Genomic DNA, 16,555 nt, shown 5'->3' with positions numbered 1-16,555 from the left:
ATACCAATTCTGGTTTTTATTAATATGACTCTGTAGTAGACAGGACGATGTCCTCCACCCTCTGCATATAAGATGTCCTTCTAACCCCCAAGACCTGTGAATGTATTACCTTACAAGGCAAAGGGATTTAGCAGATATAAGGAACATGAACATGGTGGTTTGAATAAGAATGGCCCCTATAGGCTCATGGATTTGGATGTTTGGGCATTAGGGAGTGGTGTTACTTCACAGGGACTGGGAGGTGTGACCTTGTTGGAGGAAGTATATCAGTGGGGGTGGGATTTGGGGTTTCAAATGCTTAAGCCAGACCCAGTCTCTCTCTCTCTCTCTCTCTCTCTCTCTCTCTCTCTCTCTCTCTCTCTCTCTCCCTCTCCCTCTCCCTCTCCCTCTCCCTCTCCCTCTCCCTCTCCCTCTCCCTCTCCTTCCTGCTCCCTGCCAATCCAGATGTAGAACTCTCAGCTACCTCTCCAGCACCATGCCTGCCTGTGTACCACAATAATAATGGACTAAACCTCTGAAGCTGTAAGCCAGCCGCAATGAAATGTTTTCCTTTATAAGAGTTTCCGTGGTTGTGGTGTCTCTTCACAGCAGCAGAATATTGACTGAGACATCGAGATAGGGAAATTATTCATATGAGCCCAAGGTAACCATAACAGTCCTTAAAAATGGAATGGGGGGAGCCGGGCGGTGGTGGCGCACGCCTTTAATCCCAGCACTCGGGAGGCAGAGGCAGGCAGATCTCTGTGAGTTCGAGACCAGCCTGGTCTACAGAGCTAGTTCCAGGACAGGCTCCAAAGCTACAGAGAAACCCTGTCTCGAAAAACCAAAAAAAGAAAAAAAAAATAAATAAATAAATTTAAAAAAATGGAATGGGGGGCACTGGAGAGATATTACTTCAGAATAAAGGCACAGAACAATACTACAGCTCTGGCTTTGGAGACAGAGGAAGGGGTCCCAGGTCAAAGAACTTGGGTGGCCTATGGAATCTATGAAGGACCAGGAAACCGATTCTTGCCTAGAATCTACAAAAAGGAACACCATGTCAGACTACTGAAAGGCAGAATTACAGGTGATAAGCTCACGCTGTTTAAGTCACCAAGCCTGTGGTCATTTGTTACAGCAGTGAGTTAAGGACTAATACACACACAGTATTATCAAACCATCCTTGGTATACTGGAGCGCATAGCACAGCAAATGGCTAGGTCACTAGGTGGGGATGGGGAGTCAGGGTGGACAGTGAGGTGTGGGTTGGGAGATGTGTAGGGATGAGATCAATTCCCTGTGCTCTCTGAAGTTCACAGTGATCATTTAAGTGCAACAAAATAGGATCTCTGCCATTCAAGGCCATCTTCTACCCTGAGGACTCTGATGCCAGAGGTCCCTGTTTAGGGATGGTCAGTAACTTACAGGTTAGAAACACTCATTCCTATGTGTCTGCAGCTTACAATACAGGAGCTGAGTAAATGTAATTCCAGTTTCTGATAATAGATAAAAATATAGGTATTCATGCTGGGTAGTGGTGGTGCACACCTTTAATCTCAGCACTCAGGAGGCAGAGATGGGCGGATCTCGGTTAGTTTGAGGCCAGCCTGGTCTACAGAGCAAGGTCCAGGACAATCAGGGCTACACAACACAGTGAAACTCTGTCTCAAAAACAAAACAAAAATGAAAATGACCCAGAATCCAATCCTTTTGTGTACATATTTCAACCAAAACCTTGTCATGGAGTTGAAAAGAGATGGGGTCTTTTTTCTCTCCTGTACATTTCCAGGTTCTGAAGCTCAAAAATCTGGAGCCCTAGAAGCCTTACAGACCTCTTACAGGAAAGCCCTTCAACAGCCTGTACAAAGCCAGACCCCTCCTTGACTTCTTCCCCAGCTCACCGGTTTCCTTGTGAGGTGGTGAGGTGCTGCTCCAAGGCGTATCATCTTCAAACTGGACCCAGTTGCTGATGGCCGAGGCCAAGTCAGGCGTGGGCTGCACTGGGCTCCCGGGAGGGGTGGTCGCTTCAGAGATGAGGCCCATCTTCTCAGAGGAGTCATCCTGCTCAGAGTGGGAAAGGTCCTGGCAGCCTCCATCCACAGTAGGATTCTCCCCGGAGGAGCTCTCAGACGGGTCTGAGGAAGATGATGATCCCGGGAAGTGTTCTTCTGTGGCCCCTACAGAGGGTACCAAACACGACCATCATGCAAGGAAGGATGCTCATCAGAAGTGACTAACCAAGGAACGGGGTAACACGACACTCATTGAAAGATGAAATGACCATGCCGATCCATCTCCGTGTTAAAGGGCTGTGTCCCTAATAACTTTTAAAGCCTGTAATCTCATTTGTTCCCAGTTACTATCCCAGAGAACTGAGAAAAACATTCCCTATTATTGTATTTATTTATGTGTGTGTGAGTGTATATGGTGTGTGTGTGTGTGTGGCAGAGGTTGATGTCAGGCATCTTCCTTGATTGTTCTTTACTTTTGGGGGTGACATATTCGATGTACACATGTGAGGGGATACTCTGCCCAGTGCATAGTGAATGCACCTATGGAAGCTGGAGGTCAATACCAGGATGATTTTCTCAATTGCTTTCCACCGACAGGGTCTTTCCCTGAACCTGAATCTATCTATTCCGCTAGACTGGCTGATCCGTGAGTCCAGGGCTCTACCTGTCTGTACCTCCCCGCTCTCAATGCTGGAGCTGTACTCGCGCACCGCTGGCAATTTTCCATGGGCACTGGAGGTTAAATCAGGTCCTAATGCTTGCACAGCTGGCACTTTATCTGCTAAGCCATCTCTCCAGCCCTTGTTCATTATTTTTACTCTCAGTATCCGTGCCCAGTTTGAGAGAAAACAAATTCAAATGGCAATAGAGGTCAAGCAAGAAATATTCCTGAGCCGAGTGGGGACAAATGAGAAGCAGTTGGGTGCTGGGGACTACAGCCAAATAGTGGAGCTTCCGTCTGCACTAAAGAAATTCAAATTCAAATTTGAAACTCCATTCTGGACAAGCTACTCTGCAGGCAACGGTGCAAACCCCACATGAATCACTGGCAGCTCTGACACAGAGGTTCTTCCTTTTCTTCATGCTGTCCCATTGGCCCTGAAATGCTTAATGCCCTTTTAAACTTGTACCTTAAAAACTTTTATTACATTTTTCCCATAAAATATATTTTGATATTTGTTCTCCTTCCCAAACTCTTCCTAGATCCTCCCAAGGTCCCTACCCACTCAAGTTCATGTTCTTCCTCCTTCTGCCTCAAAATAAACAAAACAGAAACAGGAAAAAACAAAACAAAAAATGTGCATGTGCACATACCTACATGCAGAGTCTGTTTTCTATAGGCCAGGTACGTCTGGGCATGGAGTGTTACTAATAGACCTAGTGACACTCCATTGAGAAAACGGATTTTTTTTTCCCCAGCAGGTAGCAGTTGCAAATGGCTTCTTGGCTAAGGGTAGGATTTTGTGTCCAGGAAGATGGAGAAAGAAAACTTGTTTTTCACAATAAAGCATATGCACTGATTATGATGGTTGAATATACAAATATATACATGTTTTTAAAATTCATCAACTACATAGCAAACAATGTCCATTTTACTGTATGAGATTCTTTGATCAGCTTGGCAACACGAGAGTTTACCTACTTTTCTATCTCACAGCCTATATATGAAATATTCTAAAAAGTCAAAGAAATAATATGAAAATCCTTTTTCCTATCATAAGATAATCATGGTGTCTTTTATACAATCAAAGGCTCCAGCACTATCTAAGTAAAATAAAAGGTGAGACACCTACATAAGCTTAAGTTTTCTAGTTTCCACATTTAAAAGGAGCGGGTGGTGCTGGTGCATGTCTTTAATCCCAGCATTGGGGAGGCAGAGGCGGGAAGATCTCTGTGAATTTGAGGCCAGCCTGGTCTACAGCGTAAGTTCTAGGAAAACCAGGGGCTGTTACACAGAGAAACTTGTCTCCATAAGCCTAAAAAATAAAAAATAAAACAACCAACCAAACAGAAACTGTTAATGAGATACTGAAGCATGATTAATTAAACACTCAGAGACAGAAATTGGGGTTCAGCCTGAAGGTCAGAAAAGCAAAACAGCCAGCCACCGGCTCTTATCTATACTTTAGTCCAAGATGGCAATCTTGCCTCCAGGAATCTCAGAATGAGACTGAGACTGAGAGCTGTCTCCTCCCATTTTATAATCCTCCCTAGTTCTGTGGTTAAGGGTGTGCGCGACTACCGCCCAGTTTCTATGGCAAGCTAGTGTGGCTATTGAGATTAAAGGTGTGTGTCATTGCTGCCTGGTCTGTAAGGCTGGCCAGTGAGGCTGCTTTACTTTTCTGATCCTCAGGCAAGCTTGATTTATTAAAATACAAATGAAATACCACTACAAGACACAATTGCGTATGTGAGAGAAAGAGAGAGAGAGAGAGAGAGAGAGAGAGAGAGAGTGTGTGTGTGTCTGTGTCTCTGTGCTGAGTGCACATGTGTGGGGGCAGGTGCATACATGTGCCTATGCATGTGTGGCAGCCAGAAGAGATCACCTAGTATTTTTTCCTATCACACTTTGCTTTGTTCCCTTGAGACGGGTCTCTCACTAGATCCGGATTTAGGCTGGTAGCCATCCAGTCCCAGCAATCCTACTTCATGTTCTCCACAGGACTGGGGTTAGAGGTGTGTGCAGCTAGGCTGGACTTATAGCATGGTTCCTGGTCATTTGAAATTAGGGCCCCATGCTTGCAGAGACAGCGCTTTCACCGAGTGAGTCATCTTCCCAGCCCCCAAGACATGTGATCTTTACTAGGTCTTTGAAATTCAGAGAATGCACATCTCCCTACAGGACATTTTGGCCACGTTTCAATTCAGATCTGCCACATTTTAAGGCTTCACTATCCACATGGTGGCCACTCTGGACTGTATACCTGTTGACTGCCACTTCCCATCTGTGCAAGTGAAGGTCAGTAGGTATAGGGGAAGCAGAGCAGAATCAACTCGGCCTGGGGCTGCAATATCCCTGGGTCTACCTTGACCTTCACCCTGGAGTGCTAGTCTCCTACAGAGCAATGTGGTCACTTCTACCATGACAATGCTCAGCTCCTTTTGTGAACCAGGTACTGTAGTAGGCATTTTACAACTGCTGACTAAATGCTCACAGAAGCTCCCTAGGCAGGGCCTGTGATCACTCCTCTTATAAATAGACAAGGCAGCAGGTGGTAATTGCAGCGCTCTGGAGAGGGAGGTAGGAGAGCTGCTGGGGAGTCATGACCAGCGTAGTCTACAGAGTGACTTCCAGGACAGCCAAGATTATAGTGTAAAAACCTGTCCTAAAATTAAAACACAAAACCAGCTGGGTGTGGTGGGGCATGCTGTCCCAGCACTTAGGGGGAGAAGGGGCAGAGGCACATGGATCTCTGAGTTCAAGGCCAGCCTGGTCTACAGATTGAGTTTCAGGACAGCCAGGGATACACAGGGAAACCCTGTCTCAAAAAAATAAGAAGCAAAACAAAACAATAACAGAAAACAAATCACCAAGCAAAAAAAGAAAACGTTTCAGAAAGATGTGGGTAAGAGCATTTGCTGTGCAAGCGTGAGGACCTGAGTTCAAGTCCTCAGTACCCACATATAAACCAGGCCTGGCAGCACATGCCTATAACTGCGGAGTTGGGTAAAGACAAGCAGATTGTGGTCAACCAGCCTAGCTAACACACAGGCTTCCGTTTTGTTGGTAGATCCTGTCTCAAGACAATAGGGCAGAGAACAATGACACCTGAGTCCTGTTTGAGCCTCCACATAGATGGGCACGGCATGTGCACATGCCAAACACCCGCCATCTCACCCCACACACACATCGTTCATCCAAGAACACACCATTCATCTGTGGTGATGCCAAGGTTAGAGATTTGCAATCTGGCTCAGAACCTGTCTGTCACTTCGAGCAATTACACTTTAAAAGTTGAGAAAAATCCAAAGGGTTGGTGGGAGGAGCCACCAAAATGGCCAACAGGAAAGCAGTATGTAATTAGAAGTTTTGTCTCCTGGAAGGAATAAGCCCCTGCCATTGGTGCGCCAGGGTTGTAGTGCAGTCTCATGTGAACAAGGAACCTCCTCTTGCTACTGAATGAAAGAAACCATGCACATCCCTGGTAAGGGACCAAATGGCTTTTTTCTTTTTTCCTTTTAAATCCCACCCACGAATGATCAAGAACCAGACACAAATCTTGTCACTTTAAGAAATCTTGTCCTTACCCTCTGAAGGGGCAGGGAACAGGGGCTCTTCACTGAAGGAGACCCACTCCGACTGGTGGGTAGCAACGACATGGTCCAAGGTCGTCATGCTAAGAGAAGGCTGCTCATCTTCACCCTGTTGACCTCAAGTAGACCCCAGAAAGACGTCTGGGGTGAGCAGGGCAGAAGCACCGTGAGCTTGGGCCTCCAGTCTATCACAGACGTCCGTGAAAGCCAGCAATCAGAACAGAGTCAAGATTGGTCCTCCTTGCCTTTGGTTAATCTGCCAGGCAGAGATCTGTTTAAATGAGAAAGCAAATTGAAATCGGTAAACATTACTTTACAGTGAATCCACAACGGCCTAGGGCTTTGAACACCACGATGAGGTTTCAGGTAACTTCCAACATGCCATGTTCCTCTCTCCTTGTCTTTCTCTCCTAAACCCTCTCTATTAACACAAGGTCAGACCACTCATTTAATAACCCCTCAAAGTTTAGCATTTTCAGATTGGCTTCCCTGATTTCCCCAACCATTCTCTTTCGGAAACACTGTTATCTATCATGGAAGGCTATTGGTTATTATTAAGCACTAAAACTTGTTCAGAGGCTTTCCCGGTTTTTACCCAGATGGTAAAATAAAAGCATGCTCCTTCCCATTTAACTGAAGCCCTTTCTTGCCTCAGGCGGGTTACTTTTTGTGAGTCTGATCTGAATCTCTGGCAGAAACCCAGCTGTAACCAGATAGCATCTCCAAGCGTGATTAACCAATCAGAAAAAAAAACAAAACAACACAAAACAATAACGGAGTCATGACTTGTTCATTTGAAGTAAGAGGTTGGGGAATATTTGATTTACTGATAAAAAAAAAAGCAAGTTAAATACATTTTCAATCTCGGTCAATTTGAATTAGTGTATAAATGTCAAATCCTTCCTTGTAAGGCAATTATGTTCTGTGAATGTTCAAGATTATTTAATTGGCTTATAATTTTCTTTGTGTTATTAATGTCTTTTTACAACTGGAACCTCGCTCTTGATCTTATGATGAATGAATAAAATGAGAATTGGTGCAAAATTAATGTGCTTTCACAAAGGAGCTTCTGTCTGTCTCGGGCCCCATTGTTCTTGCTAAGCAAATACACTATTCTGATGGTTTCTAGAGTGACGTAACTCAGCCTTCACAATAACAGTAGAAGTTAAACTTTGCTCTAAATTATTATTTACAGTGAACAATTTATACTGAGAGAAAAAAATCAGAATAGAAAACATTTGATGATTTTGCTTTTTGTTTTTGAGAAAAAGGCTTGTTTTATAGTTCTTAAAGCAACTGTTTCTATAAAATTTATAATCCTCAGAAACCTATTTTTATACTGCCCGTCACTTAGGTTGTCAGTATACTGGTCAGCGGTTGTTTGTTTGTTTGAGACAGTCTCATATATCTGAGGTCATCCTAGCTACGTGGACAAAGATGACCTTGAACTTCTGATCCTCTTGCCTCCACCCCTGAATGCTGAGATTAAGATCACACAGCAGCACACACGGTTTAAGAGGACTTCCTGCATAGCAGACAAGCACCCTTCCAACTGAGTTGCTTTCACAGCCTTCACTGTCCATTTTAGATGACTGGGGCAGGTGACAATGTAGTTCTTTTATAGATTAAAAAAAAAAAATCTGAGTAGAGAGAAATGAGGTGACTTATTCAACGCTAAAATGGGCCCTAACGTTCCCAACACACTTCTTCCAGGCTTTTTAAATCAAAGAAATTCACGGCTTCAGGGCAACTGACTCTCGGTTTCCATGGTAGCCTCCTATATAAAGAAAGATCAAATAGAGGCCACAACAAACAGGTAGACTGGAAAATGGAAGCTGCTGGGTGACAAATCCAGTCCCTGAGCCCAGGTCCTCTAATGTCAAAACACTGTAATCTGAGTCACAGCCACGAAAAAGCACTACGGAGTACATTATAGACTATCATGCAACTAAAGTAGGTTACAAACATCAACTACAAGGGAACTGTACTGACATTTCCTGACAAACTCCCCTTATGGAGATCTGCCAGGACACCCAATGTGCATGAAGGATGGAACGTCCAGAAGTCTCTATTCCAAGGCCCTCCCCTAAGATCCTTACCAGCCACAGGACTGGACATGTACGAACAGCCTGGAGAATGCTGCTGTCCTAACCCAGGTCTTGCCTCAAGTAACACAACCACAGGCTCAAAGGACTGGTCCTCATGAGTGGTGGCCTGTGAACTTTTTTTTCCTCTCTAGCCCCATCAACGTCAAGGCCAGTGTCACTCAGTGTGGTAATGGCTGTGAGCCAGGAAAAGACAGCAAAACTGAAGAGTCAGATTCATCTTCTCAGGAACAGCAGCTGGATGTCAAGCCGCACCCCCACCATGCCTCTCAGACAGAAAGCCACAATGCAAGGCATGTGCTGACACATGCCACGTCACATCTCCGTGGGAGTTTATCCCACAAGGGTGAGCCTAGCCAAAACCGTGGATAAGTGGGCTTGGAGGGATGGATAGGGAGAAGAAAATAAAAGGTAAAAAGAGCAGAAAATCCTAAGAATAGGTGGGCTCTTCAGGATTAATATCATAGCTCCTGAGTGTGTGTGTTTAAATCACATTTATGTATGTGTGTGCATGCAAACCATGTGGAGGTCAGAGGATAATGTGCAGAAATCAGTTCTCTCCTTTCACTATGTAAGTTCTGGGTATCAAACACAGGTCAGCAGATCGGTGGCAAGTGCCTTTATCTGCTAATCCATTGCGTGGCCCAGTCCAGAGCTGAATGCTGTCCCAGCCAGAGCTACGGTTGCTGTGATGAAACACCATGACCAAAGTAACTTGGGAGGAAAGGGTTAAATTAGCTTACACTTCCAGGTCCTAGTCCAGCACTGATGGAAGCCAAGACAGGAACTCAAACAGGGCAGGAACCTGGAGGCAGGAGCTGATGCAGAGGCCATGGAGGGATGCTGCTTACTAGCTTGCTCTCCATGACTTGCTTAGCCTGCTTCTTACAGAACCCAGGGCAACCTGTCCAGAGGTGGACCCACCCACAATGGGTTGGGCCGTCCCCACCAATCTTGCCTGTAGGCAAGCCAATCTCATGGAGACATTTTATTAATTGGGGTTCCCGTCTCTCTGATGACTCTAGGCTTTGTCAAGCTTAGGTAAAATTAGCCAGCACGAGGGCTTGAACTCATAACTCAAGCTGCTTAAGTCCCAGTTTACCTCTGTACAACAAAAAGAACAAAACTCACTTCACCATTCAGAGCACTCAGTGAGATCATGAACGCTGATGTTTAGTAGTGGGCATACTAAGCCCTCTGTACCGACAACAAGGGTAGGCTGGAGTTACTGAGCCTCTGGTAGACTGCTGTGAGGTCCTGGACTCAACCCCACTGTGAGTACGATGGTACACACCCGCAATCCCAGTTTGAGACTAGCCTGGGCTTTACGTGAGACTCTGTCTCAGAAAGAAACAAATAAGTGACAACAACAATATCAGGTGATCTGCTGTAGGACGTCTTACCGCCAGTGGTTACTCGCCCACTGGGGTGTGGCCTCTTATACTATATAAGCTGATGTAGGGCATGCGTCCGGTCTCTTTTCTGGCTGTGGGATTCGGTTTCTGATCACCGTTCAAGCAGAGGATTCTGATTTGTGAGTCTACCCCTAAATAAATAACCATCTATTTCTCAATTCTGAGCTAGCGTGGGATTTCTTTTAAGGGTCCATCTTCAGTGACCTTACAGAGGGATTATTCTGGGCCAGGCACAGCTCCAAACCCTATGCAAGCATTTGCTATTGTCATCACCACTGCAGTTCCATGTCTCAGCCGAGGCAGCACAGCTCTTTGGGAGAAGTGTTTGGATTAGAGTACAGACTTATTGAGCTGCCCTATTTCTGCCACTGATGCGTCCTCTTCCCAGTGATTTCCCTTTTCCCTCATTGTGTTTGCTGAGAGAACAGGTTTCTCTGATGCTAAGTAGAGCTAAGTGCTTGGTTCCGGGGCCCAGAAGGTCAGCTTCCTCTTTTCAGACAGAAGCACATTCTGCGTGAGAAACCAAAACCATCACTCAGCAAGAATAAATGGAAGAAGGGGCCCCTGGGAATTCTCTGCTCTTCCTTAGCTCATTCATCCCAGGTTAGGCATGAGCCAGATGTCAATACTGAACAGTCAAGGAAAGGCTGACAGAATACTTGTTACAGGGAATGTCCCAGCACATCCTGTGAAATGCCTTCAAGGTACTTGTCGTGAGAAGCGTAATGCTAGTTACTCAAAACCCACAGAGGAACCCCGTAATTGTGAGGCTATGCTCAGACTGGAATAAATTCCTCAGTCAAAACCTCACCCCACTTTTAGAGCGTGAATCATGAAGAGAGGCTGGCAGTCACCACAGATGAGTGGTGACTCACAATCAGCAGCAAGAGTGACTTGGAGATACCAGAGGTTCCACTGAAGTCTTGGGGCTGCTATGCTCCGCACCATTTAGGCTCTAAGACGTGGAGCTGGAGAGTGTGCTTGGCTGACGGGATAGGAGTCTTAGGTAGATCGTCTCAAGCCAGTCCTCTAATACTCATAAACTCTGTAAAAACATGCCAACCATTCTTCGAGATAGCAATCCTCAGGCAGCCATAACTTAGCTGGGGGAGACATGACAGAATAGCCCACACAAGTCTGGGAATAACTGCCCGCTGAAGGATATATGGGGGTGGTGTGACTGCCAGCGATGGAGAGATCTCTGAGAGTTGGAAACACAAGGGCCTGATGCAGGTTGCATGGGTATGAAGGATGCCCTGGGTTCTGGAACACTAGAAGGTGAGAGTAAGTCTTTCCTGGGGACAGATGGATCAGTGTGAGTGGAGGCTAATAGTCTTGGTAAGGGTTATCTCTGGACAGTTGATGAGAATGGAGGTGTGTACTGGGGAAATGTGGAAAAGAAGGACCGAGGGACCTTAGACGCTAAAGGGAAGATCCCATGGGAAATGGAAACCTGCTAAGGTTTAGGAGTGGACAGTGACTCCAGGGCATGCTTAGGGGACAATGACATTCCTCACTGTGTTCAGCAGCAGCTTGAAGATGAGTTATCAGTCACAACAATATTTCTGGTGTGCCCTACGGTCAAGGGACTGACACTGTCAGGAGCTGGTACTAGGCAAATTGTGTTGGACACAGAGAGTTTTGAACTTTTAGAGTACATGGGCACACAAGAGACCAACACTGTTTCTGCAGTCAGCTTCGGAGATCTAGACAGCCACCTCTGTTCCCTAACTTATTCTGATGACCTGTCCTGCAGAACTGCAGGAGTAGAGAAGGGTCCAGAGACTACCCAGGGCTCATCCGTGCCTTCATCTGGAAGCGGGGCTCTGAGCACGAGGGAAAGAAAAAGCCTTTTAGGAATGGGTCATGGCTGGCCTGCAGTGACTTACACGCTGCTGTTGTTGGTTTTTACTCTTTAGCTTTTGCTCTTTTGGGGGGGGGGGGGCATCACCCTGCTCTCAAATAAATCACACATGGAGACTTATTCTTTTTTTTTTTTTTTTTTTTTTGGTTTTTCGAGATAGGGTTTCTCTGTGGTTTTGGAGCCTGTCCTGGAACTAGCTCTTGTAGACCAGGCTGGTCTCGAACTCACAGAGATCCGCCTACTTCTGCCTCCCGAGTGCTGGGATTAAAGGTGTGCGCCACCACCGCCCGGCGGAGACTTATTCTTAATTATAAATGTCTGGCCTTAGCTTGGCTTGTTTCTAGCCATCTTTTCTTAAGTTCTCCCTTTAACCTTTTGCCTCTGTGGTTTTTTTTACTTCTGTAATCTTAGTTTCCCTCTTACTCCAGGGCCGGCTGGCTGCCCCTTTTCTCACCCCTTGATCTCTCTTCCTCCTTCTTCCTCCACCCAGATTTCTCCTATTTATCCTCTCTGCCTGCCAGCCCCGCCTATCCTTTCTCCTGCCTTGCTATTGGCTGTTCAGCTCTTCATTAGACCATCAGGTGTTTTAGACAGGCAAAGAATCACAGCTTCACGGAGTTAAACACATGCAACATAAAAGAATGCAACACATCTTTGCATCATTAGGACAAACGTTCCACAGCATAAACAAATATAACACATCTTAAAATAATATCCCACAACAGGCTGCTTATCTGAAAGGCGCAGGAGTGGTGTCAGGCACAGTGAAAGAGTCTAAGAACTCATTGGACCAGCTTGCTCCATTTGCACTGCTGAAGTCTGGTTCAGCCTCCATTTCTCTCATCCTAGTTACTAGTCTCTTATAGTCTCCCTGCTTTCGGCCCCATTCTGCGGCTTCTTAGACAACCTATTATGCTGGATTCCAACACTCTGCAAATGCCTATGCTACAATTCTCCTTAAGAGCTCCTCAACTGCTACTCACAAAATAAAGCAAGAATGAGAAATGCACAAAGGCTTCCTGAGAGCAGGGGCGTGTGCAGCCTGCCTGCTGCGAGCTCTCTCACTCGCTGAGAGCGGAACTTTGTACCTGCCAGGAGCTGGATAAATGCTGCAGCTCCAGGACAGGATCTCCTCTGCTGCTGTCTCCCCTTCTTCCGGACAAACTCAATTGTTTACTACGAAAGACTGTTTCTATGCATACTTTGCTTGGTTTGGTCATTTGGTCATATATGTGTCTATCTAATAAACCCGAAATCTCCTTGGGTTATATTTTCCCTACATTGTTATTTAATGGGCTCCTACTCATCTTAAAGAATTAGCTCATTCTTTACCGGCGGGTTTAATTCAACCAGCATTTACTCTAAGTGGTAGCCACTCGATCCAAAGAAAGAGAAGGTAGCAGACTCTTGCTTTGAAACTTTCATAATGGGTATGTTTGTTGTGCTGTTATCGTTGCTTGCTTATTTTGGTTTTCTCACCAAATATCCAAAAATCTCCCTCATTTTAAAAAAAAAAATACTCTCCGTCGTTCTTGTCAGGTGATCCAGTGATTTGACAGAAAATCTTGAGAGAGTCCTGAATGGTACACAGACTCTAAGCGAAGCACAAGTAACATAGCAAGCAATGGAAACTTGGTATAAGCCCAGTGGTAGTAGTATTGGAATTCAGTAGTGACAGTACCAAGTATGCCAACCGAATCAGAACTTCAGCATTAGCCTGGCTCTGTTCACTGCTGTCGAGGTCTTGTCATTCTTAGCCACGAATCCCAAGCTATTTGGCAGTTATCTGCCAGTCAATCCAACGACTTCTCTAATACCTTCCATAGACTCATTTGGGTGTGGAACATTATTTTAACTATGCAAAGATGTGTTACATTTGTTTATCCTACAGAATATTACTTTAATGTGTAAAGGTGTGTTACTTGTGTTTATGCTGGATTTGTTTAACTATGTAGAGGCGTGTTGCATTTATCTCACCTTGCCTGCCTAAGACATCTGATTGGTCTAATAAAGAGCTGAAGGCCAACAGCTGGGCAGGGAAAGGATAGGTGGGGCTGGCAGACAGAGAGAATAAACAGGAGAAGAATCTAGGCTTGAGAGACGAGGAGAAAAGGAGGAGAGAGAGGGGCCAGCTACCCAGCCAGCTGGGGAGTAAGAAGGAGAGACATACAAAGAAAAGTTAAACACCCAGAGGCAAAACATAGAAGAGGAGAAACAGAATAATTTAAGTTACAAAATCTGTCTAGAAATAAGCTAAACTAAGGCCAAGCATTCAAAACTAACAATAAGTCTCTGTGTCATGACTTAATAGCTGGTTGGTAGCACAAAACGTTGGTACATCACTCCCTTCTTACATTAGCCAAACTCAGTTTTGGAACTTAAGAACTTAGTGTACCCATCCCCAGTTCCTACGAATTTCATGCCCCGTTCCTGTTCTGTGTGATGCTCCCACTGTAGCCTATATTCATATCCAGTAGTAATAAAAATGCCTGTTGCTGTGGTCAGCTGCCAATGAGCCCGAGCGTTTCCAGAGGAAAGGGAGGACATCTTTCCTGTTGTCTCCGACTCTTTGTTTTTAATAGTTATTTTTCCCTTTCATTAAAAATAGATTTTTTTTCTCACATAATATATCCTGATTACGGGTTTCCCTCCATCTACCCTTCTCAGCTCCTTCCCAACTCTCCTCCCATCCAGATCTACCTTCTGTCTGGCTCTCACTAGAAAACAAACAGGCTTTTATGGGATAATAATAAAATAAATTATAATAAAACAAAACTAACACATCACACTATGATAGAACAAACAAACGGAAAGAGCCCAAGAAAAGGTACAAGAAACAGAGACTAACTTATTTGTGCATTCAGGAATTCCATGACAGTACTAAACTGAACGCTTTAATATATACTCAAAGGACCTGTAGGGTTAAGCGGAAGGGCTATATATAAAAAGACTAAAAATTTTTAAAAAGGAAAAGCCGTGATATGACATCGAGACAAGGAACCTTCAAAGACGCCACGGAGTTCATTTTCTGTTAGCCATCTACTGCAGGGCACGCAGCTTATACTTAAGAGTAGTTTGTTTGGCCGGGCAGTGGTAGCACACACCTTTAATCCCAGCACTCAGGAGGCAGAGGCAGATCTGAGTCCAAGTGCAGCCTGGTCTACAGAGTGAATTCCAGGACAGCCAGGGCTACACAGAGAAACCCTGTCTTGAAGAACCAAACAGAGGAGATTGTTTCCCCAGTGTGACTGACTCCCTTGGAAGAAACTAAATTTTCATTTGCACATGGTTATCAAATGGAGATTGCTCTTGGGTTGGGAGTGGGGCATGTGCTCTCCTTTTAGTTCTAGGACCCCATCTGGTGCAGACCCACGCAGACTGTGTGCATGCTGCCACAGTCTCTGAGTTCATGTGGGTCTCGATCCTCTTCATTTAGAGAACCTTGTTTCCCTGGTGTCCTCCAGAGGTCTCCAACTCTTAGAGTAGGCCCTGCTATGTATCGAGTAAATGAGTATGTTTAATCACATAGTAGGTGTGCTCTCGAAAACTTTTGAGATAGCAACTATTTTGAGAAGGCGCATTAAAACACTGGTGTGTGCTAGTTTGGGAGAGGATCTAGATAAGGGGCAATAGATTGTGTCACCTTTCTCATTTATCTAAAATTGTTCAATTCGAAGGTGACAGCCGCTAAATTACTGGCACTACTGAAATGGACCTGGTACAAACCGAGTCACTCTTCAAGGACAAAATGCACACCAGGTTTCAAAAGTGATTTTTTTTTAAAGGTGTAAAATGTTTAATTAGTAAGTTTATATTGTTAACTATTGTAGAAATGAGATCTTGGGTCAAAATATGTTGCCAAAATGAACTTCTGGTGAGGAGCTGATTTTAATTACCTGTGCATGAATGTATTTTTAAAAATACACTTCAAGATTTTCTTCTTAATCTTCGGTTTTCAGCAACTGACTCTGAGGTTTCCCAGAACTCATGTGAAGTGTATGGAGCGTTTCTGGTTTGGCATGTCAGTTTGTCCAGTAAATATGGAGTAATTCAATCACATGGGAAGAACCGCCCTTTCGTTCCATCTCTTTTATTGATCTGTCTTCTCGGTGTATCCTGGTCCCTCCCCCAAGGCTTTCTGCATCTTGGTTGGATGCTTGGAAGAGTAACAATGGTTAACAAGGTTCTTTACTGAGATCAGCATGGACCACCAAGGCCCCTCGGCATTGACTGACTCCCAGTGGTCTTCAGAACCTTCTTGGTTCTGGAATAGCATCATAGGAAGCTTTATCTGGTTGCAGTCAGTGGATATGCACTCCAGTCCTACCGAAGATCCTCTGAGTTTCCTCCGACAGTCTTCTGCTCCCCATAGCCCTTCCCCAAACAGCTCTTTGTCTCCACCAGACTTGCTACTTCCCAAGGTTTGGGCACTGGAATCTTGATGTCCTTAGGGCAGTGCTGAGGAGGTGGAATCTTTAAAGGGTGGAGCCTCGTCATAGATAAATCATAGAGGCTCTACCTCACACACAGAATAATGCCATTTCATAAGGGCAGGTTGTTATGAACTCCAGCTGCCTCGTGCCTTGATTCTGCTATACACATGGCTGTCTCTCGGTCAGTTTTTCTATCATGCCAGGGCACAGCCATAAGCTCCTTACCAGGACGTTGATGCCATGCAGTTTGAACCTTCCAACCACTGGAATCCCAGGTCAGATAAACCTCTTCTTTCCACATTCATTACCTGGCATCGGTTATTTTGTTATAACAACAGCAAACGTGACAGGACATGCTCCATCCTGAAGAGTCCAGGGGCTGAAACTGCTCCAAATCCTGATCTCTATTTCCTTAGCTCACAGTGCTGCGATCAGCTTAAAGCCCTGGCAGTCAGGAAACTCTGCCCTGGAAGAGAACCGAGGCCACCAC

The 16,555-nt window shown here is 45.1% G+C and overlaps 1 protein-coding gene across 2 annotated transcripts in view; it reads right to left on the bottom strand.

Moving 5' to 3' along the window:
• Positions 1 to 16,555, bottom strand: part of Ston2 (stonin 2) — a 150,854-nt gene that overhangs the window by 109,068 nt on the left and 25,231 nt on the right. For both annotated transcript variants that reach the window (XM_057782451.1, XM_057782453.1), the window contains exons 2-3: positions 6,243 to 6,519; positions 1,884 to 2,159 (exon numbers count right to left, since the gene is read on the bottom strand). In XM_057782451.1, coding sequence (XP_057638434.1) covers positions 1,884 to 2,159; positions 6,243 to 6,330 — 364 coding nt within the window. In that variant the 5' untranslated portion in view covers positions 6,331 to 6,519. The remainder of the gene's footprint in view (positions 1 to 1,883; positions 2,160 to 6,242; positions 6,520 to 16,555) is intronic.

This window comes from Chionomys nivalis, chromosome 10 (assembly GCF_950005125.1).
Source record: "Chionomys nivalis chromosome 10, mChiNiv1.1, whole genome shotgun sequence".
In the NCBI taxonomy this organism is placed as follows: Eukaryota; Metazoa; Chordata; class Mammalia; order Rodentia; family Cricetidae; genus Chionomys; species Chionomys nivalis.
The sequence above is the reverse complement of the archived record's forward strand: the minus strand, read 5'-3'. Positions and strand labels throughout refer to the sequence as shown.